A 24,119-nucleotide genomic window follows, 5' to 3' on the forward strand; every position below is an offset into this window, starting at 1 on the left:
ATTGGCTATTGATTTGGACACTTTAAAACTGTGTTTTGACATTGGGCTATTTATCAACATACCTTGTCATAAGGAAGTAGCGACAGCAACTTAAGTTCTAGGAATATAAATGGAACTTTCAACATTAATGTCCAATGGTATTGTACTAAATCAGGTAAAAAACTGCTGAATTAGTCCAAAAACGTGCCATGGTAATATACCAGAAATCACCTAAACGAGAATACCCTGCCTACCAAGATAGACCACACCGTGTCGTTTCCAATGGGAGGCTAGTGAGTGTGATAATACCACAGATATATAGGACAATGAGCTAGTTATAAAACATATTTGCTATTATCTCCAGTAACATCTGAACCATTCTGGGAGCTTTCTCACACTGAAGCTATCTGGGCATTATGCCACGTTCACTACCTAGTCGGAAATAGAAAACCTCCGACTTGCTAACTGGTTGAACGCGGAACGTGGGATAAACAACAACACGTTCGCAAGTCTGAAATGTGTCGTCGTTCCGACTAGCACTTGAACGTGGCATTTTAAGGACCTCTTGTATCCTGTAGTTCTGTGTCGTAATCAAAGGACTGGTCGTAGAAGTGACAAGCTAACCATATGATGCTATGCTAGGCTAGCTAGCTGATGATGATAGCCTTGCCGTTTGGTATTGGTGAGAGGCTGTAATGTAGTCAGTGCGTGTAGCTAAAGCCAGCTAGTCACAGACAGACAAGGAACAACGCTAGCAAGTCTGATCATTGTATTATTATTATTATTTTTGCATAAGGACACAACCAACGTTATCTAGGTCGCTGGCTCGCTAACGTCAGCAAAGCTCGGGTAGTCGACAAGCAAGTAAAAAGTAGCGTAGCTAGTCACCTAGGTTAACAAGACCACGGCGTTAAAGATGAATGGCATAATGAAGAACGAGGGAATAGCGGGGACAGAGAGGTTCGCTAGCCCGGGGAAAGGCAGGGGACTACGGGCTGTCAAGCACTTTGCTGTCGGAGACCTCGTGTTTGCCTGTCCTGCCTATTCCTACGTCCTGACGGTGAATGAAAGAGGAGCGCATTGTGAATACTGCTTCACCAGGTATGAGACAACTGTCAAAACACCGACGTGTTTGGTGTTATATAATATACATTTATATCTACGACTTCTGTCTGTGGTTCTATCAAGCTATCTGGCTAACCTTATTCTACGTGAATAGGATATTTCGCTCTATTGTCACTTGATATACGGCTGTTTTATGTTGTCGATTTTTTTTTTTTCTTCTTCTACAGTAAGATGTTCTCAAACAATAACGTTGTAGAAATAATTCGACATGTTGGAAGGCATTGACTAGAAGTGGATGTCACTCCGAACCATGTGGGTTCAGCGTGGCTTTCAGCAGCTGACAAAAACACACAGCTGTTTCTTCTGAGAAGGCCCATTCAGGAGCATGCCGCGTTCACGTAGTAGTTGGAACTAGAAAACTCGGGCATTTACGACTTGCATATCTGGTTGTAGTTATACACGTACCGCGTACAGCGAATCATCAAGTCGGACGTTTCCGAGTTCTGACAAGTACGGGAACGCGGCATCAGGCTCAGCGTGTTGTTCTGCCAAGAAGGAATTAATGAAATTGCGTTGAGACCAATGAGGTATATAAACCCTGGATTGCTGATGCTATGTATTTGCCATTGAGAGGCTTTGAAGCTTCTGGCCTGCCGTATTGGCACTCCCTAACAGTCCTCCATAAGAATGAATGGAATTCTGCAGTCCAATTCAATGTTTAAAGGACAAAATGTACATGTATTTTTGTTGTAGTGGGGACAGTAACATTAGTACAAAAAAAAAAAACATTTTTAAAGAAGTGGGATAGCGTATCGCTGCCGAATGCTGTGGTAGCCATGCTGGTTAAGTGTGCCTTGAATTCTAAATAAATCACTGACAGTGTTATCAGCAAAGCACCATCACACCTCCTCCTCCTCCATGCTTCACGGTGGGAACCACACATGCGGAGATCATCCAAAAATCTCAAATTTGGACTCATCAGACAAAAGGACAGATTTCCACCGGTCTAATGTCCATTGCTTGTGTTTCTTGGCCCAAGCAAGTCTCTTCTTCTTCCTATTGGTGTCCTTTAGTAGTGGTTTCGTTGAAGCTATTCGACCATGAAGGTCTGATTCACGCAGTCTCCTCTGAACAGTAGATGTTGAGATGTGTCTGTTACATGAACTCTATGAAGCATTTATTTGGGCTGCAATTTCTGAGGCTGGTAACTCTAATGAACTTATCCTCTGCAGCAGAGGTAACTCTGGGTCTTCCTTTCCTGTGGCGGTCCTCATGAGAGCCAGTTTCATCACAGCGCTTGATGGTTTTTGCGACTGCATTTGAATAAACTTTTAAAGTTCTTGAAATTTTCCCGGATTGACTGACCTTCATGTCTTGAATGTCTGATGCAGCACTCCATCACTCTCCTTCTTGGTCAAATAGCCCTTACACAGCCTGGAGGTGTGTTGGGCCATAGTCCCACTAAGCGCAAACCAGATGGGATGGCGTATCGCTGCAGAATGCTGTGGTAGCAATGCTAGTTAAGTGTGCCTTGAATTATTCTAAATAAATCACCAAAAAAGCACCCCCACACCTCCTCCTCCATGCTTCACGGTGGGAACCACACATGCAGAGATCATCCGTTCACCTACTCTGCGCCTCACAAAGACATGGTGGTTGGAACCAAAAATATCAAATTTGGACTCATCAGACCAAAGGACAGATTTCCACTGGTATAATGTCCATTGCTCGTGTTTCTTGGCCCAAGTAAGTATTTTCTCATTATTGGTGTCCTTTAGTAGTGGTTTCTTTGCAGCAATTCGACCATGATTCACACAGTCTCCTCAGAACAGTTGATGTTGAGATGTGTCTGTTACATGAACTCTATGAAGCATTTATTTGGGCTGCAATTTCTGAGGCTGGTAACTCTAATGAACTTATCCTCTGCAGCAGAGGTAACTCTGGGTCTTCCTTTCCTGTGGCGGTCCTCATGAGAGCCAGTTTCATCACAGCGCTTGATGGTTTTTGCGACTGCATTTGAATAAACTTTTAAAGTTCTTGAAATTTTCCCGGATTGACTGACCTTCATGTCTTGAATGTCTGATGCAGCACTCCATCACTCTCCTTCTTGGTCAAATAGCCCTTACACAGCCTGGAGGTGTGTTGGGCCATAGTCCCACTAAGCGCAAACCAGATGGGATGGCGTATCGCTGCAGAATGCTGTGGTAGCAATGCTAGTTAAGTGTGCCTTGAATTATTCTAAATAAATCACCAAAAAAGCACCCCCACACCTCCTCCTCCATGCTTCACGGTGGGAACCACACATGCAGAGATCATCCGTTCACCTACTCTGCGCCTCACAAAGACATGGTGGTTGGAACCAAAAATATCAAATTTGGACTCATCAGACCAAAGGACAGATTTCCACTGGTATAATGTCCATTGCTCGTGTTTCTTGGCCCAAGTAAGTATTTTCTCATTATTGGTGTCCTTTAGTAGTGGTTTCTTTGCAGCAATTCGACCATGATTCACACAGTCTCCTCAGAACAGTTGATGTTGAGATGTGTCTGTTACTTGAACTCCGTGAAGCATTCATTTGGTGTGCAATTTCTGAGGCTGGTAACTCTAATGAACTTATCCTCTGCAGCAGAGCTAACTCTGGGTCTTCTTTTCCTGTGGCGGTTCTCATGAGAGCCAGTTTCATCACAGCGCCTGATGGTTTTTGCGACCTCACTTGAAGAAACTTTCAACTTCATATCTTAAAGTAATGATGGACTGTTGTTTCTCTTTGCGTATTTGAGCTGTTCTTGCCATAATACCGACTTGGTCTTTTACCAAATAGGGCTAATTTCTGTATACTGCCCCTACCTTGTCACAACAGAACTGATTGGCTCAAACGCATTAAAAATGAAATAAATTCCACAAATACATTTTTAACAAGGCACACCTGTTAATTGAATTGCATTCCAGGTGTCTACCTCATGAAGCTGGTTGAGAGAATGCCAAGAGTGTGCAAAGCTGGGTGGCTACTTTGAAGAATCTCAAATATAAAATATATTTTGATTTGTTTAACACTTTTTTTGGTTACTGTATGATTCCATATGTGTTATTTCATAGTTGTGATGTCTTCTACAGTGTAGAAAATAGTAAAACATAAAGAAAAACCTTGAATGAGTAGGTGTGTCCGAACGTTTGACTGGTACTGTACATGGAATGTTTTCTTAAGAGGCATGCTCCTCAGCGACTCCCTCATTTATACCAAATATTATCACATACAAATGGTTAGCAGATGTTACTGGTCACATGGTTAGCAGATGTTATTGGTCACATACACATGGTTAGCAGATGTTATTGGTCACATGGTTAGCAGATGTTATTGGTCACACGGTTAGCAGATGTTAATGCGAGTGTAGCGAAATGTTTGTGCTTCTAGTTTTGACAGTGCAGTAATATCTAACAAGTAATCTAACAATTCCACAACTACCTAATACACCCAAATATAAGCAAAGGGATGGAATAACAATATAAATATATGGATGAGCGATGGCCGAGCGGCATAGGCAAGTTGCAGTAGATGGTATAAAATACATATGGGATGAGTAATGCAAGATATGCAAACATTATTAAAGTGACTAGTGATCCATTTATTAGTGGCCAATGATTTCAAGTCTGTATGTAGGCAGCAGCCTCTCTGAGTTAGTGATGGCTGTTTAACAGTCTGATGGCCTTGAGATGGAAGCTATTTTTCAGTCTCTTGGTCCCAGCTTTGATGCACCTGTACTGACCTTGCCTTTTGGGTGGTAGCTGGGTGAACAGGCAGTGGCTCTGGGGGTTATTGTCCTTGATTCTTTTTTGTTTGGCCTTCCTGTGACATCGGGTGGTCTAGGTGTCCTGGAGGGCAGGTAGTTTGCCCCCGGTAATGCGGTGTGCAGACCGCACCACCCTCATAATATCACCACCCATATAATATCTATTATAGTGACAAGATAGCCGAGTGACCGCTCTAACAATGGAAATACATGTCCTCAATCATTGAAGGCAGGTGAGATCAGGTGTTTTGGTATTTATTAAGGATCACACATCAGCTGCTGCCGTGTAATTCGACACGCTCGGAGACCATACAAAAAGGGGCTCATCTCTCGCGGACAGGTTTTGCGGAGTAAGTCCATTCGCTTCGCCTCTTCCTCTCTTGTTTACACTCAGCTGAAGACAAAGGATAAACACACACACAGTTTGCTTTCAGTTGGGTTTCCCAAAAGCATCGTAGCGATAAGATCATCTTAATTGCACTGAAACAAAATGGAGGAGAGAGACAGACATCGCTCTCTATTTTCTCTCCTCTTCTCTCTCTCTTTCAGCTATTTGAAGCTGGTGTACAAAACCCGAAAGTAAAAAAAAATAAAAAAATACTTTCTCTCTGACAGACACACCCTCTCAATTCAATTTAAGGGGCTTTATTGGCATGGGGAACATATGTTTACACTGCCAAAGCAAGTGAAATCGATAATAAACAAAAGTGAAGTTAACAATAAAAAATGAACAAACATTACTCACAAAATTTCCAAAAGAATAAAGACATTTCAAATGTCATATTATGTCTATATACCGTGTTGTAACGATGTGCAAATGGTTGAAGTACAAAAGGGACAATAAATAAATATGGGTTTTATTTACAGTGGTGTTTGTTCTTCACTGGTTGCCCTTTTCTTGTGACAACAGGTCACACATCTTACTGCTGTGATGTCACACTGTGGTATTTCACCCAATAGATATGGGAGTTGGATTTGTTTTATAATTCTTTGTGGATCGGTGTAATCTGAGGGAAATATGTGTCTAATGTGGTCATACATTTGGCAGGAGGTTAGGAAGTGCAGCTCAGTTTCCACCTCTTGTGGGCAGTGTGCACATATCCTGTCTTCTCTTGGTCTGCCTACGGTGACTTTTCTCAATAGCAAGGTTATACTCACTGTAGAATGGCGCCGGAGGGGGGATGGCTGATGTTTTACGCGCTCCTAGCCAACTTTGCTATTTAGTTAGTTTTTTAGCATTGTTTGTAACTTATTTTGTACATAATGTTGCTGCTACCGTCTCTTATGACCAAAAATAACTTATTGACATCGGAACAGCGATTACTCGCCTTGAACTGGAAGAAGCTTTTTCCTTTAACGAGTCCGATACGAAGGATATACTGCTGTCTCGGGAACAGCCACCAATCTCCCTCATTTGCATGAAGAAAATATAGAGAAAAAGGGGGCGGGGTTGGGCTGCCGTCTGAGATTTCGTAGGCGAGCGAGTAAACCACCACTACCATCTGTTCTATTGGCTAACGTGAAATCATTGAAAAATAAAATCGATGACCTACAGTCAAGATTATTCTACCAATGGGACGTTAAAAACGGTAATCTTATGTTTCACCGAGTTGTGGCTGACCGATGACACGGATAATAGAGAGCTGGAGGGATTTTTCGTGCACCAGCAGGACAGAGAAGCTACGTAAGACGAGGGGTGGGGGGGGGTGTGTCTATTTGTCGATAACAGCTGGTGTGCGACGTGTAATATTTAAAGAAGTCTAATATTAAGGAAGTCTTGAGGTATTGCTCGCCAAGCTTCCTGCCATCCAGGACCTATAGAATAGGCGTTGTCAGAGGAAAGCCCATAAAATTGGCAGAGACTCCAGTCACCCAAGTCGTAGACTGTTTTCTCTGCTACCGCACGGTAAGCGGTACCGGAGCACCAAGTCTAGGACCAAAAGGCTAGCTTAACAGCTTCTACCCCACAAGCCACAAGACTGCTGAACAATTAACAGTTAATCAAATGGCCACTGGACTATTTACATTGACTCCTCCCATTTGTTTTGTACACTGCTGCTACTCGCTGTTTATTATCGATGCATAGTCACTTCACTTCACCCCTACCTACATATACAAATTACCTCAACTAACCTGTACCCCCGCACGCTGACTCGGTACCGGTGCCCCCGCCCCCTGACTCAGTACCGGTTCCCCTGCACGCTGACTCGGTACCGGTGCCCCCTGACTCGGTACCGGTGCCCCCTGACTCGGTACCGGTGCCCCCTGACTCGGTACCGGTGCCCCCGCCCCCTGACTCGGTACCGGTGCCTCCTGACTCGGTACTGGTACCCCCGCACGCTGACTCGGTACCGGTACCCCCGGACTCGGTACCGGTACCCCCGGACTCGGTACCGGTGCCCCCGCCCCCTGACTCGGTACCGGTTCCCCTGACTCGGTACCGGTGCCTCCTGACTCGGTACTGGTACCCCTGCACGCTGACTCGGTACCGGTACCCCCGGACTCGGTACTGGTACCCCTGCACGCTGACTCGGTACCGGTACCCCCGGACTCGGTACCGGTACTCGTTATTCTTATTTTATTGTGTTCATTTTTATTATTTTTTACTTTAGTTTATTTGGTAAATATTTTCTTAACCGAAAGTGATGTTCAAGAAATAGAGTTAAGGTCTACACCTGTTGAATTCGCCGTGACAAATAAAGTTTGATTTGAGTCTGTACATAGTCAAAGCTTTCCTTAATTTTGGGTCAATCACTGTGGTCAGGTATTCTGCCTCTGTGTACTCTCTGTTTAGGGACAAATAGCAAATTCTTTCCAATGTGTCAAGTTATTTATTTTTGTTTTGCCATGATTTGGATGGGATTAATTGTGTTGTCCTGGGGCTCTGTGGGGTCTGTTTGTGTTTGTGAACAGAGCCCCAGGACCAGCTTGCTTAGGGGACTCTTCTCCAGGTTTATTTCTCTATAGGTGATGGCTTTGTTATGGAAGGTTTGGGAATTGCTTCCTTTTAGGTGGTTGTAGAATTTAACGTCTCTTTTCTGGATCATTAGTTGGTGTCATGCATTTTTTTTTTTACGTTGTACACAGAGGATAATTTTTTTCAGAATTCGGCAAGCAGAGTCTCAATTGGGTGTTTGTCATTTTGTGAATTTTTGGTTGGTGAGCGGACCACAGACCGCAATGGGTTCTATAACGGATTCAAGTATTTTTTTTTGCCAGATCCTAATTGGTATGTCGAATTTTATGTTCCTTTTTATGGCATAGAAGGCCCTTCTTGCCTTGTCTCTCAGATCGTTCACAGCTTTGTGGAAGTTACCTGTGGCGCTGCTGTTTAGGCAGAGGTATGTATAGTTTTTTGTGCGCTCTTGGGCAACGGTTTCTAGATGGAATTTGTATTTGTGGTTCTGGCTACTGGACTTTTTTTGGAACACCATTATTGTTGTCTTACTGAGATTTACTGTCAGGGCCCAGCTCTGACAGAATCTGTTCAGAAGGTCTAGGTCCTGCTGTAGGTCCTTCTTGGTTGGTGACAGAAGCACCAGATCATCAGCAAATAGTAGACATTTGACTTCAGATTCTAGTAGGGTGAGGCCGGGTGCTGCAGACTTTTCTAGTGCCCTCGCCAATTTGTTGATATATATGTTGAAGAGGGTGGGGCTTAAGCTGCATCCCTGTCTCACCCCACCGCCCTGTGGAAAGAGATATGTGTGTGTGGTTTTTGCCAATTTTAACCGCACACTTGTTATTTGTGTACATAGATTTTATGTTTTTCCCCCCAACACCACTTTCCATCAATTTGTATAGCAGACCCTCATGCCAAATTGAGTCAAGCCTTTTTTGAAATCAACAAAGCATGAGAAGACTCTGTCTGTCTGTTTCTGACTGTCTCTCTCTCTCTCTGTCTCGCTCTCTCGGCACCTGCATCACTATCACCTATTGCAGCAATTGTGAGTTTCATTACAGGACTGATCAAATCAGTCACATGCTCATTCTCAGAAATGCTAAATAGGTGAGGTCTTGTTTAGGGTTGGGGTCAATCCAGTCAAATCAGTAAATACACTGAAATTCCAATTCTCTTCAATGCTTCTCAACGAGGAAGATTTGGAATTTGGTTTAGTTTCTGAATTTATTGGAATTATATTGACGCAACCCTGGTCTTGTTTGGTCTGAAGGCTACAGGCTGAGACGGAGAGTGGAGCGGACACTACTTTAGTTTGTTGTGACACACCGTGAGGCTGAGAGTGGAGCGGAACCTGCTTTAGTAGTGGCATTCCTGACTCTCTCTAGGACAGGCCTTTTATATGTAGCCTACTCAGACACGGACCCACACACACACACCACAGCCTCACTTGTTTCTGGAGACATGCCCAGGTTTATATATATAAAACTGACCTTTCTTTGCACCATCTGCCCTTAACACAGAGATGGATGAGAGTCCACACTAGAGTGTGCGTTTGAGACAGCGAGAGCATAGTGTGTAGGTAATATCTTGCTATCCTTGATATCTCACTCATCTCAACTTTCAACAACATTTGACAACATTCTCTCCCTCTCTCTCTCCCTCTCTCTCTCTCTCTCCCTCCCCTCTCTCTCTCTCCCTCCCCTCTCTCTCTCTCCCTCCCCTCTCTCTCTCTCTCTCCCTCCCTCTCTCTCTCTCCCTCTCTCCCTCCCTCTCTTCTCTCTTCTCTTCTCTCTTCCTCTCTCTCTCTCTGCAGGAGGGAAGGCCTCTCCAAATGTGGAAAGTGTAAACAAGCTTACTACTGTGAGATCGACTGCCAGGTATAGTGTGTTTGTGGTTAGCATGCTTACTATATGACTGTGTGTGTGTGTGTGTGAACAGTGTAATGTTGACCTTGTAACATCCCCAGGATATTCAGGATATTCGGTAATACAGGCACTGAACACAAAGGGTGCTATTTTCAAACCCCACCGATCCTCTGAGAACCGATGGTTACAACGCTAACAAGTACATGTCAAATCCCATAGCAAATGCTACTGAGCGCATTACGAACAATTCTTATACCGTCTCTGACCTAAACTATTTGCAGGACATCCCAACTCATAAAGTTATACAAGTAACAAAAAAATGCTACTCCCAGTTTGCTGCCAAAAAACCCCAAATATTAGACAGCAAGGGCTCTTGATCCAGGAGGGGATTCTCTGCTGTTACCAAGCGACACTTGATTTAGCAAGAAGCTAAGTACTTAGCTAACTGGCTACAAAATTAGCAAACCTTAGCATTTAGCACATTTTAGACATTTTTAACTTAGTTTTTTAAAATGTCGCACAAACTTTGGTCCCATCCACTAGCTCAGTCGTTGCAGCTTTTTATTTTGTTACATTCTACACATATATATTTTATGTTTTGTTTGTTTTCCACAGTCCTTACATAGCAAGAATAAAGTCATTTGATATACATTTACATCTGGATAGATATGACTGAAAACACATTGTAGCATGTATAAGTACTATCTATTATAGAACCTGAGGTTTTAATCCCACACCTTAGCTACTCTGTCCATCCCACCTAGAACTGGAAACCGCCATCTTGTTGTCCATCCCACCTAGAACTGGAAACCGCCATCTTGTTGTCCATCCCACCTAGAACTGGAAACCGCCATCTTGTTGTCCATCCCACCTAGAACTGGAAACCGCCATCTTGTTGTCCATCCCACCTAGAACTGGAAACCGCCATCTTGTTGTCCATCCCACCTAGAACTGGAAACCGCCATCTTGTTGTCCATCCCACCTAGAACTGGAAACCGCCATCTTGTTGTCCATCCCACCTAGAACTGGAAACCGCCATCTTGTTGTCCATCCCACCTAGAACTGGAAACCGCCATCTTGTTGTCCATCCCACCTAGAACTGGAAACCGCCATCTTGTTGTCTATCCCACCTAGAACTGGAAACCGCCATCTTGTTGTCCATCCCACCTAGAACTGGAAACCGCCATCTTGTTGTCCATCCCACCTAGAACTGGAAACCGCCATCTTGTTGTCCATCCCACCTAGAACTGGAATCCGCCATCTTGTTTTTTCCATGTGCTGTATATTTGTCGAATGTGCTGTGATGTTTCACATAGAATTCTGAATTTTTTTCTAATCGCATATCTACAGATTGTAAGATAAGGATAAGTATTTTTTTACTAAAAGTATTATTATATTGTTGTTTTGATTATGGATTTTTTAAATCTCCCAACAGTGGAGGGTTTATTTGAGATAAATGTTGTGATTTTTTTTCAGCCATTCTTAAACCTGTGACCAGAAACAATCTACAAAGGGAAATACCAAAATAAGTGGTTTAATGATTCTGTTTTTCCGAAGCAAAATCTGCTGAGATGGTTGTATGCCCCCGTATACATAGCATTCTGTTTGTGGCAAGAAGTTTTGTATTTAAATAGAAAAACGAATAAAAAAAAATGATCAAGATTTGTGTGTCAGTTCATAAACCATGTGCCATAGAATCGGCACATCGAAAATCTCTTCCCAACTATTTTGCAACCTGTATGGTGCCGCTGTCAGCGTTTTGGTCCTCAAGTAAAACTTTTATATTTGTATTTTTTTGTGTGACAATTTTGATCTGTAATAAAGGTCAGACAAACAAGTTCCTTACCTTCTCACCTTCCGCGTGCCTCCTCCATGTTTGCGTTAATACTGCAATCAGTTGGTTGTAATTTTGGATAGAGCAAATATTTTCATATATAAAAAGGGCGATATTTAAAAAAAGGTTCCGTATTCAATTAACTGAAAGTGAGAGGTTGTAATCAAAAAAAAAAGTATTTTGCTTCCACTTTCGAAATACCATTTGGTGATGCATGGAATACTCCCATCATTTGTAACAAGTTTCTGTAAATTATTTCAGGTAGCATTTTCTATGTTGAAGATTCAAAAATAATTTTTCCTTTTTTTTTTTTTTTTTTTAAATGTCAATATAATTTGCCTTATTTTTTATAAAATATTATACTTGATCGTTCCAGAATAAGTTCCTCCATTTTCTTTTTGTTTTTCCTTTTAACTTGTGTGTATGTGTGTATATATACATACATACACACACACACACACACACACACACACACACACACACACACACACACACACACACACACACACACACACACACACACACACACACACACACACACACACACACACACACACACACACACACACACACAGTGCATTCGGAAAGTATTCAGACCCCTTGACTTTTTCCATGTTTGTGACCAACCGCCTTGATTCGGTCTTATGTAGCAACATTTTTAATTGTGTTTTTTACATTGGATAAAAGTAAAGATTCAGAGCTAGAAAATGGTATATCATACACTGCAGATGAGGAACAATGGGAAAGTAATTCTGCTTTGAAAGTTGATAAACTTGTAACCCCACTTTTTGAGAAAATGGCCCTTGAATTATTTTGGTACACCTACTGGAGAGCTCTTTTTTGTCTACACCCATTCAGCATCGTTCACACCCTCTTAAGCTTTAGCCCCACCCATCTCTTTAAGGAGTCACATGTGCGGCCATGGTGATAAACGCATGCTATATCAAATCTAAGTTCATTTGTCACATGCAAAGGATACAAATGGTGTAAATGGTACACCTGAAGTGGTTACTTGCATGGTAGCAATATCAAAAACAAAGTGTAAAGATAAAAAAATATTTTATAATTATTAGATGACGATTACCCAACACACGTGTCTAAATTGATGGGTCATGTGAAGAACATGCTATAACCTCCTCTCAGCCACATCTAACGAAGTGGATGGGTCACTATTGTCTAGAAATGTACACATGTTCATGAAAAATAATAGATGTCCGTAATCACCCCCAGACACACCTGGCTAACTTGATTGGTCACGTAATAATCCATAATAATCCGTAAAAATCCGTCGGAAGTGGAGTCTTTTGGGTAGGTGGGTAGGTAGGTAGGTAGGTAGGCAGGTAGGTAGGCAGGTAGGTAGGTAGGTAGGTAGGTAGGCGATAGAGCCCGCTAAATTCAGAGCATCAATGTTGTTGAGAGAAGTAGCAAAACTTTTGTAGTTCTTGATGGCTAACGTTATATCTTTCAAAAACGTTGTGGTAGACAGGGGAAGAGCTCACGTTACAGACAGAGCTACATGGCAGACCAATCCAAACTCCTCTCCCAGCATGTCCAGCTCATCCATTATCTCAGCCAATCATGGCAAGTGGGAAGGTTCCTGACCTTTTTCCGTGGCTAAACCAACTAGGCTCGTAATTTTAACAATTGTGTTTTGTATTTATGTATGGAATACAAGTTTGTTATTAAGGCACATGGAACTTCACATGTTCCAGAAGGCATTTCTGCCAACAAAAAAAACGAATTTTGATAAAGCATTTGTTTATGTTCAACTGTGCCTCTCCTGTTAAGTAGTGACATGTGACATACGCCTAGTTTCCTGAAATGAGTCATATATATATATATATATATATATATATATATATATATATATATATATATATATATATATATATATATATATAATGCCTTCGGAAAGTATTCAGACCTCTTGATGTTTTCCACATTTTATGTTACAGCCTTATTCTAAAATGGATAACATTTTTTATTTTTTTCCTCATTAATCTACCCACAATGCCACATAATGACAAAGCAAAAAACTGGTTTTTGGACATTGTAGCATATTTATTAAAACTTTTCAAACCATACCTTATTTACATAAGTATTTCAGACCCTTTGCAATGAGACTCGAAATTGAGCTCAGGTGCATCCTGTTTCCATTGATCATCCTTGAGATGTTTCTATAACTTGATTGGAGTCCACCTGTGGTAAACTAAATTGATTGGACATGATTTGGAAAGGCAAACACCTGTCTATATAAGGTCTCACAGTTGACAGTGCATGTCAGTGCAAAAACCAAGCCATGAGGTTGAAGGAATTCTCCGTAGAGCTCCGAGACAGGATTGTGTCGAGGCACAGATCTGGGGATGGATACCAAAACATTTCTGCTGCATTGAAGGTCCCTAAGAACACAGTGGCCTCCATTCTTAAATGGAAGAAGTTTGGATCCACCAATACTCTTCCTAGAGCTGGCCGCCCAGCAAAAACTGAGTAATCGGGGGAAAAGGGCCTTGGTCAGGGAGGTGACCAAGAACCCGATGGTCAGTCTGACAGAGCTCTAGAGTTCCTCTTTTGAGATGGTTGTCCTTCTGGAAGGGTCTCCCATCCCTGCAGCTCTCCACCAATCAGGCCTTCATGGTAGAGTGGCCAGACGAAAGCCACTCCTCAGTAAAAGGCACATGACAGCCCGCTTGGAGTTTGCCAAAATGCATCTAAAGACTCTCAGACCATGAGAAACAAGATTCTCTGGTCTGATTGAACAAAGATTGAACTTTTTTGGCATGAATGCCAAGCGTCACGTCTGGAGGAAACCCGGCACCATCCCAACGGTGAAGCATGGTGGTGGCAGCATCAAGAATGGGAGAAACTCCCCAAATACAGGTGTGCCAAACTTGTAGCATCATACTCAATGCTGTAATCGCTGCCAAAGGTGCTTCAACAAAGTACTGAGTGAAGGGTCTGAATACTTATGTAAATGTGAATTTTTTTTATTTTTAATAAATTAGCAAAAATGTCAACCTGTTTTTGCTTTGTAATTATGGGGTGTTTGTGTGTGTGTAGATTGATTAAGGGGTAAAAAAAATACAATTTAATCCATTTTAGAATAAGGCTATAACATAAAAAATACTTTCTGAAAGCACTTTGTAATTCAATAAACAATTACAGATAAAGCGTTTGAATTCAATAATGTTTTGCGTTGACTTTTTCCTGAACCTAAATATGCTGCGCTGCCCGCAAATTCTAAAAACCTTTTCTAGAATGTATGATCTCCCAACAAAAGATTTAACTACAGTAGGCCTGCTTACAGTGGTAGCCTACACACTTCAAAGCAAAAGATCCCAACTGTCTGTTCATCCGTTAAACTGTACTGTATATTATAAGCCGCGCTCCCTATCGGATGCACAGAGCAGAATACATGAAATAATAGCCTCCCTAATAGGGCCAATGAAATGACAGATGTACATGGTCATTTGTTAAAGGCTTGGAAGATGAACCAACGGCCAGAAAAGGTGGTGAGGAATTTTAATAGTTTCAGTTTCAAGTTTTAATGTCACATGCACAAGTACAGTGAAATGCCTTTATGCAAATTCAAAACTCAACTATACAATAATCAATAGCGATGTATTACTAGAAAAAAAACTCTCGGAATAAGAAATATGAAATACATTCTGCAATGGTTAATAAAAGAAGCCTATGTATTCGAAATGAAATATTATTTACTTGAGATTATTATTCAGACAAAAACATAAAATGGGAATGTTCTGTTCTACCGGTTTTTTTAAACTGCGCTCCGGATCGAATAGAGGAAAAATACTTGAAGTATTTTATCTATTTTTCTACTGTAAAGTACGTTTCAATTAAATGAGAAGCTGGGACATTGTAGGCCTATAGGCTCCTTCATGAGTATGAAACCATCACAGTCAGAAAAAGGTGAGGAATTTATTCTGCAATGATCATGGAAAGGAAATGGATGCCTTGGCTTATTTCGAACTATTTTACAGTGCAAAAAAAAATAAAAATGCAAGAAAATGTCTCTTCTCACTAGTGGCGAATGATTGCATCTTGTTATGTTATTTACCAGTTTTTATTGTTGTAATGAATAAGCATGTGATCATTTTCACAAAACACTAGACTACTGCCTGCGTACGGTGTACAGACCATAGAGCTAAACACATGCTCTCGTTAATTTCAGTTTTGATAAATGCCAACTTTTTCCCTGAACTGACGCATGCATGTTTTGGGGTATATTTTGTAAGTACACAACGTTTATAAACGAGGCCCCAGGGAAAGTGTGTGTGTGGCGCGCTTGTGTGTTCCAGAGAAATGGATCCCCCTAAGGAAAGGTCATAGTGAACCCACACAACCAGTGTAACACAACTACTAGGCTGTGTTCAACAGCACTGGGCCTTCCTCTGAAACTAGAGCTGTGTTCAACAGCACTGGGCCTTCCTCTGAAACACCATCATGCCCCATGGCTGTGTTCAATAACCCTGTAGGACAGGGCTAGGCAACCCAGTTCCTGGAGTGCTGCAGGTTCACTGAACAAAAATATAAACGCAATATGCAACAATTTCAAAGATTTTAATGAATTACAGTTCATATAAGGAAATCAGTCAATTTAAATAAATTTATATCTATGGATTTCACATGACTGGGAATACAGATATGCATCTTGTTGGTCACAGATACCTTAAAAAAAGTAGAGGCCTGGATCAGAAAACCAGTCAGTATCTGGTGTGACCACCATTTGCCTCATGCAGCTCAACACATCTCCTTCTCATAGAGTTGATCAGGCTGTTGATTGTGGCCTGTGGAATGTTGTCCCACTCCTCTTCAATGGCTGTACAAAGTTTCTGGATATTGGTGGGAACTGGAAAACGCTGTCCTATACGTCAATCCAGAGCATCCCAAACATGCTCAACAGTTAACAGTTTGAATATGCAGGCCATGGAAGAACTGGGAAATGTTTAGCTTCCAGGAATTGTGTACAGATCCTTGCGACATGGGGTCGTGCATTATCATGCTGAAATAACATGAGGTGATGGTGGTGGATGAATGGCACGACAATGAGCCTCAGGATCTCGTCACGGTATCTCTATGCATTCAAACTGCGATAGATAAAATGCAATTGTGTTTGTTGTCCGTAGCTTAGGCCTGCCCATACCATAACCCCGCCACCACGGGGCACTCTGTTCACAACATTAACATCAGCAAACCGCTCCCCCACACGACTCCATACACGCTATCTTGCCGGGATTCATCAGTGAAGAGCACACTTTTCCAGCATGCCAGTGGACGTCGAAGGTGAGCATTTGCCCAATGAAGTCAGATACGACACCAAACTGCAGTCAGATCAAGACCCTGGCGAGGACAACGAGCATACAGATGAGCTTGTGCAGAAATTCTTTGGTTGTGCAAACCGAGTTTCATCAGCTGTCCGGGTGGCTTGTCTCTGACGATCCCACAGGTGAAGAAGCCAGATGTGGAGGTCCTGGACTGGCGGGATTACATGTGGTCTGCGGTTGTGAGGCTGGTTGGACGTACTGCCAAATTCTCTAAAACAACGGAGGTGGCTTATGTTAGATAAAGGAACATTAAATTCTCTGCCAATAGTTCTGGTGGACATTGCTGCAGTCAGCATGCCAATTTCACGCTCCCTCAAAACTTGAGACATCTGTGGCGTTGTGCGACAAAAGTGCACATTTGAGTGGCATTTTATTGTCCCCAGCACAAGGTGCACCTGTGTAATGATCATGAATCACAACTGTATCAACAATTAATATAATCAACTGTCAATTACTATGTTTTCATTCTGAATAGTTGTTAGCTCTGGAGCTGCAAAAATCCAAATGACTTCAAGGCCACAAATAATTAATTTATTTATTTACTAATTAATTAATTTACTAATTTATTTATTTACTAAGTTGAAAATTAGGTAGTTAAAAGATACGATATCAAGACCGGATACAACACAGCTATTCAGGTGAGAGGTTCCGCAGATCAATATGAATGGGCTTCTGGGAAATACAACAACACAGGACTTCTGCCAATGACATGATCTTCGTCCTCTCCCATTCGATCTTTCTATGAATATGTCAACACAGGCTTTCACAACCCTGAAACTATAGAGATCACCAACCAGGGATAGTCATGAACTAGGCTGTCAATTAGCGTCCGATGTGGACGGCGCCGGGAACAGTATTGATAGTGGGTTTGTAAATTAGACATCTTACGATACTCATTGACTTCCACCACTTTACACAATCACAGCGCCACTTTCAGAGGAAATGAATAATGTACTAGGTGTATATTACTTGTATGTCGGTGTTGCCTCTCAGTTCTCAGTCCAGGAAAGTAATGTCTATTACAGCTTTTCCCTGCAGTGAATTCTTCCTCTGTTCCCAGCCCCGGGATGGATTGTAAAACTTAATCGGTTAGTCTTGAATGCTAACAATGCATTCCACAAGATCTCCCCTGGGATGATTTCCCTCTGTCTGTGTAAGATCGGGAAAGTCGATGAGTGTGTGGTTTCCAAGGAGATGTACGTCTGCCTCGCCCTCCCTGGTCACAGAAAGAATGGCATGTTTTATCCATGTTTAGCAGAGATCTGTGTATAATGTGTCACGGGAGGGCAGAAAAAGCTTCTAAAGACTGCACTTAGCTGTTGGAGTGGTCTGAGGCGGGCGTTAGATTACCAGGGTTTTCAAGTGCTACTTTTAATAATGATGGTTTCGGGGAAACAGCTTGGAGATTTAACGATGCTTCTACGAAGGTTTTAGCGATTTAACTTGGCCTTAAGATGCTTTTGGGAAACCTGGCTCACCACTCTCCAACCCTGTTCCTGGAGAACTACCCTCCTGTAGGTTTACACCAGGGCTCTCCAACCCTGTTCCTGGAGAACTACCCTCCTGTAGGTTTAAACCAGGGCTCTCCAACCCTGTTCCTGGAGAGCTACCCTCCTGTAGGTTTACACCAGGGCTCTCCAACCCTGTTCCTGGAGAGCTACCCTCCTGTAGGTTTACACCAGGACTCTCCAACCCTGTTCCTGGAGAGCTACCCTCCTGTAGGTGTTCATTCCAACCCTGTTCCTGGAGAGATACCATCCTGTAGGTGTTCATTCCAACCCTGTTCCTGGAGAGCTACCCTCCTGTAGGTTTACACCAGGGCTTTCCAACCCTGTTCCTGGAGAGCTACCCTCCTGTAGGTGTTCATTCCAACCCTGTTCCTGGAGAGATACCCTCCTGTAGGTTTTAACTCCAACCCTGTTCCTGGACAGCTACCCTCCTGTAGGTGTTCATTCCAACCCTAATCTAGTTCCTGATCCTAATAATAAACTGGTTGATAAGATGAACCAGGTTAGTTACAACTAGGGTTGGAGTCAACACCTACAGGTGGCTGGCTGTCCAGGAACAGGGTTGGAATGAACACCTACAGGAGGGTATCTCTCCAGGAACAGGGTTGGAGTGAAAACCTACAGGAGGGTATCTCTCCAGGATCAGGTGTAGGATAGGGGTTGTGGATTTGATTCCAGAATAGGCCATATATACTGAAGAAGTCTGGATAAAAGCTTCTGCTAAAATACTATTATTGTAATAATAATAATAATAATAATAATAATAATAATAATAATAATAATTAGTACAGGTTTTAGGAATATGTGAATCAGACAAGAAATAGTTCTGGTGGTTGCCATGACGATCTATAATGCCTCTGGCTCTCTGTCAGAAAACGTTTTGAATAGATAGTAGTCAGTTTGCCAAGGCAAGGGGGGGGGGGTCACATCAGATGGCTTGCCTGCAGACTTGTTGTGTTCTGTGTCCTTGAGTAAAGCACGTCTCTAATATATTCTGTCTGCCTCTTTACACACACCTGTGTACCTTTTAGAAGGGAGACTGGCCGATGCACAAGTTGGAGTGTACAGCCATGTGTTCCTATGGGGAAAACTGGTGTCCGTCAGAGACCGTCAGATTGGTGGCCAGGATCATCATGAAACAGGTGGGTGTGGGTGGGTGGGTGGGTGTGAATCTATAACCCCTAAATGTGTTCTGCTTTGTCTGTGTCTTCTCCAGAAAGCCACAACGGAACGGACACAGTCAGAGAGGCTGTTACTCCTCAGCGAGTTTGAAGCCCGTAAGTACACAGATTAGATACATAGTACTAAAACTCTAAAACTCCCAAAAGGGGTTTCAGAAATCCTACTTTGAAGATTCCTGGAATGATGAGGGAATAAACAGGAATTCCGGAGTGCTCCAACCAGGATTTCTGGAAAACCAGTGAATTTGGGGGAAATTACCAGAATATTGCAACCCCACATAGTACATACAGTTGAAGTTGGAAGTTTACATACACCTTAGCCAAATACATTTAAACTCAGTTTCCTGACATTTAATCCTAGTAAAGATTCCCTCTCTTAGGTCAGTTAGGATCACCACTTTATTTTAAGAATGTGAAATGTCAGAATAATAGTAGAGACAATTATTTATTTCAGCTTTTATTTCTTTCATCACATTCCCAGTGGGTCAGAAGTTTACATACACTCAATTAGTATTTGGTAGCATTGCCTTTCAATTGTTTAACTTTAGTCCAATGTTTTGGGTAGCCTTCCACAAGCTTCCCACAATAAGTTGGGTGAATTTTGGCCCATTCCTCCTGACAGACCTGGTGTAACTGAGTCAGGTTTGAAGGCCTCCTTGCTCGCACACGCTTTTTCAGTTCTGCCAACATATTGTCTATAGGATTGAGGTCAGCGCTTTGTGATGGCCACTCCAATACCTTGACTTTGTTGTCCTTAAGCCATTTTGCCACAACTTTGGAAGTATGCTTGGGGTCATTGTCCGTTTGGAAGACCCATTTGCCACCAAGCTTTAACTTCCTGACTGATGTCTTGAGATGTTGCTTCAATATATCCACATAATTTTCCATCCTCATGATGCCATCTATTTTGTGAAGTGCACCAGTCCCTCCTGCAGCAAAGCACCCCCACAACATGATGCTACCACCCTCGTGCTTCACGGTTGGGATGGTGCTCTTCAGCTTGCAAGCTTCCCCCTTTTTCCTCCAAACATAACGATAGTCATTATGGCCAGACAGTTCTATTTTTGTTTCATCAGACCAAGAAGTACGATCTTTGTCCCCATGTGCAGTTGCAAAGATTTAGATGCACTATTGTAAAGTGGTTGTTCCACTGGATATCATAAGGTGAATGCACCAATTTGTAAGTCGCTCTGGATAAGAGCGTCTGCTAAATGACTTAAATGTAAATGCAAACCGTAGTCTGGCTTTTTTTATGTCGGTTTTGGAGCAGTGGCTTCTTCCTTGCTGAGCGGCCTTTCAGGTTATGTCGATATAGGACTCGTTTTGCTGTGGATATAGATACTTTTGTACCTGTTTCCTCCAGCATCTTCACAAGGTCCTTTGCTGTTGTTCTGGGATTGATTTGTACTTTTCGCACCAAAGTGCGTTCATCTCTAGGAGACAGAACGCGTCTCCTTCCTGAGCGGTATGATGGCTGCGTGGTCCCATGGTGTTTATACTTGCATACTATTGTTTGTACAGATGGACATGGTACCTTCAGGCATTTGGAAATTGCTCCCAAGGATGAACCAGACTTGTGGAGGTCTACAATTTTGTTTCTGAGCTCTTGGCTGATTTCTTTAGATTTTCCCATGATGTCAAGCAAAAAGGCACTGAGTTTGAAGGTAGGCCTTGAAATACATCCACAGGTACACCTCCAATTGACTCAAATTATGTCAATTAGCTTATCACAAGCTTCTAAAGCCATGACATAATTTTCTGGATTTTTCCAAGCTGTTTGAAGGCACAGTCAACTTAGTGTATGTAAACTTCTGACCCACTGGAATTGTGATACAGTAAAATAATCTGTCTGTAAACAATTGTTGGAAAAATTACTTGTGTCATGCGCAAAGTAGATGTCCTAACCGACTTGCCAAAACTATAGTTTGTTAACAAGAAATTTGTGGAGTGGTTGAAAAACGAGTTTTAATGACTCCAATCTAAGTGTATGTAAACTTCCGACTTCAACTGTATGTCACACTATGTTGAGGTAAAAATCGGAGCATATTGCTTGTATAGATGTCATCAAATTTTATTGGTCACATACACATGATTAGCAGATGTTAATGCGAGTGTTGCGAAATGCTTGTGCTTCTAGTTCCGACAGTGCAGTAATATCTAACAAGTTCCCCAACAAATACGTAATACACAAACTCTAAAAGGGGTGAATGAGAATATGTACATATAAATATATGGATGAGTGATGGCCGAGCGGCATCGTCAAGGTGCAGTAGATGGTATAGAGTACAGTATATACATATATGAGTAATGTCAACATTGCTAAATTGGCCTGTGATTGGGTCTCAATGTCGGCAGCAGCCTCTGAGTTAGTGATTGCTGTTTGATGTGACCTGCAGTAGAACTAGAGCTAGTCACGTGGTGTGACCTGCAGTAGAACCAGAGCTAGTCACGTGGTGTGACCTGCAGTAGAACTAGAGCTAGTCACGTGGTGTGACCTGCAGTAGAACCAGAGCTAGTCACGTGGTGTGACCTGAAGTAGAACTAGAGCTAGTCACGTGGTGTGACCTGCAGTAGAACTAGAGCTAGTCACGTGGTGTGACCTGCAGTAGAACCAGAGCTAGTCACGTGGTGTGACCTGCAGTAGAACTAGAGCTAGTCACGTGGTGTGACCTGCAGTAGAACCAGAGCTAGTCACGTGGTGTGACCTGCAGTAGAACCAGAGCTAGTCACGTGGTGTGACCTGCAGTAGAACTAGAGCTAGTCACGTGGTGTGACCTGCAGTAGAACCAGAGCTAGTCACGTGGTGTGACCTGCAGTAGAACTAGTCACGTGGTGTGACCTGGAGTAGAACCAGAGCTAGTCACGTGGTGTGACCTGCAGTAGAACCAGAGCTAGTCACGTGGTGTGACCTGCAGTAGAACCAGAGCTAGTCACGTGGTGTGACCTGCAGTAGAACCAGAGCTAGTCACGTGGTGTGACCTGCAGTAGAACCAGAGCTAGTCACGTGGTGTGACCTGCAGTAGAACCAGAGCTAGTCACGTGGTGTGACCTGCAGTAGAACCAGAGCTAGTCACGTGGTGTGACCTGCAGTAGAACTAGTCACGTGGTGTGACCTGGAGTAGAACCAGAGCTAGTCACGTGGTGTGACCTGCAGTAGAACCAGAGCTAGTCACGTGGTGTGACCTGGAGTAGAACCAGAGCTAGTCACGTGGTGTGACCTGCAGTAGAACCAGAGCTAGTCACGTGGTGTGACCTGCAGTAGAACTAGAGCTAGTCACGGGGTGTGACCTGCAGTAGAACTAGTCACGGGGTGTGACCTGCAGTAGAACTAGAGCTAGTCACGTGGTGTGACCTGCAGTAGAACTAGAGCTAGTCACGTGGTGTGACCTGCAGTAGAACTAGAGCTAGTCACGTGGTGTGACCTGCAGTAGAACTAGAGCTAGTCACGTGGTGTGACCTGCAGTAGAACCAGAGCTAGTCACGTGGTGTGACCTGCAGTAGAACCAGAGCTAGTCACGTGGTGTGACCTGCAGTAGAACCAGAGCTAGTCACGTGGTGTGACCTGCAGTAGAACCAGAGCTAGTCACGTGGTGTGACCTGCAGTAGAACTAGTCACGTGGTGTGACCTGGAGTAGAACCAGAGCTAGTCACGTGGTGTGACCTGCAGTAGAACCAGAGCTAGTCACGTGGTGTGACCTGCAGTAGAACCAGAGCTAGTCACGTGGTGTGACCTGCAGTAGAACCAGAGCTAGTCACGTGGTGTGACCTGCAGTAGAACCAGAGCTAGTCACGTGGTGTGACCTGCAGTAGAACTAGAGCTAGTCACGTGGTGTGACCTGCAGTAGAACTAGTCACGTGGTGTGACCTGGAGTAGAACCAGAGCTAGTCACGTGGTGTGACCTGCAGTAGAACCAGAGCTAGTCACGTGGTGTGACCTGCAGTAGAACTAGAGCTAGTCACGTGGTGTGACCTGCAGTAGAACTAGAGCTAGTCACGTGGTGTGACCTGCAGTAGAACTAGTCACGTGGTGTGACCTGGAGTAGAACCAGAGCTAGTCACGTGGTGTGACCTGCAGTAGAACCAGAGCTAGTCACGTGGTGTGACCTGGAGTAGAACCAGAGCTAGTCACGTGGTGTGACCTGCAGTAGAACTAGAGCTAGTCACGTGGTGTGACCTGCAGTAGAACTAGAGCTAGTCACGTGGTGTGACCTGCAGTAGAACTAGAGCTAGTCACGTGGTGTGACCTGCAGTAGAACTAGTCACGTGGTGTGACCTGCAGTAGAACTAGTCACGTGGTGTGACCTGCAGTAGAACCAGAGCTAGTCACGTGGTGTGACCTGCAGTAGAACTAGAGCTAGTCACGTGGTGTGACCTGCAGTAGAACTAGAGCTAGTCACGTGGTGTGACCTGGAGTAGAACCAGAGCTAGTCACGTGGTGTGACCTGCAGTAGAACCAGAGCTAGTCACGTGGTGTGACCTGCAGTAGAACCAGAGCTAGTCACGTGGTGTGACCTGCAGTAGAACCAGAGCTAGTCACGTGGTGTGACCTGCAGTAGAACCAGAGCTAGTCACGTGGTGTGACCTGCAGTAGAACCAGAGCTAGTCACGTGGTGTGACCTGCAGTAGAACTAGTCACGTGGTGTGACCAGCAGTAG

The 24,119-nt window shown here is 43.2% G+C and overlaps 1 protein-coding gene across 1 annotated transcript in view; it reads left to right on the forward strand.

The window, feature by feature from the left end:
* Positions 1-537: 537 nt before the first annotated feature.
* The window catches only part of LOC115161904 (N-lysine methyltransferase SMYD2-A), a gene marked incomplete in the record, with an annotated part of 39,616 nt that continues 16,034 nt past the window's right edge, over positions 538-24,119 (forward strand). The window contains 4 exon segments of the mRNA XM_029712724.1: positions 538-1,080; positions 9,548-9,611; positions 19,315-19,425; positions 19,500-19,560. Of these exon segments, the coding sequence (XP_029568584.1) occupies positions 896-1,080; positions 9,548-9,611; positions 19,315-19,425; positions 19,500-19,560 (421 nt within the window).

The sequence above is a fragment of the Salmo trutta genome, chromosome 25 (genome assembly GCF_901001165.1).
Source record: "Salmo trutta chromosome 25, fSalTru1.1, whole genome shotgun sequence".
Classification (NCBI taxonomy): domain Eukaryota; kingdom Metazoa; phylum Chordata; class Actinopteri; order Salmoniformes; family Salmonidae; genus Salmo; species Salmo trutta.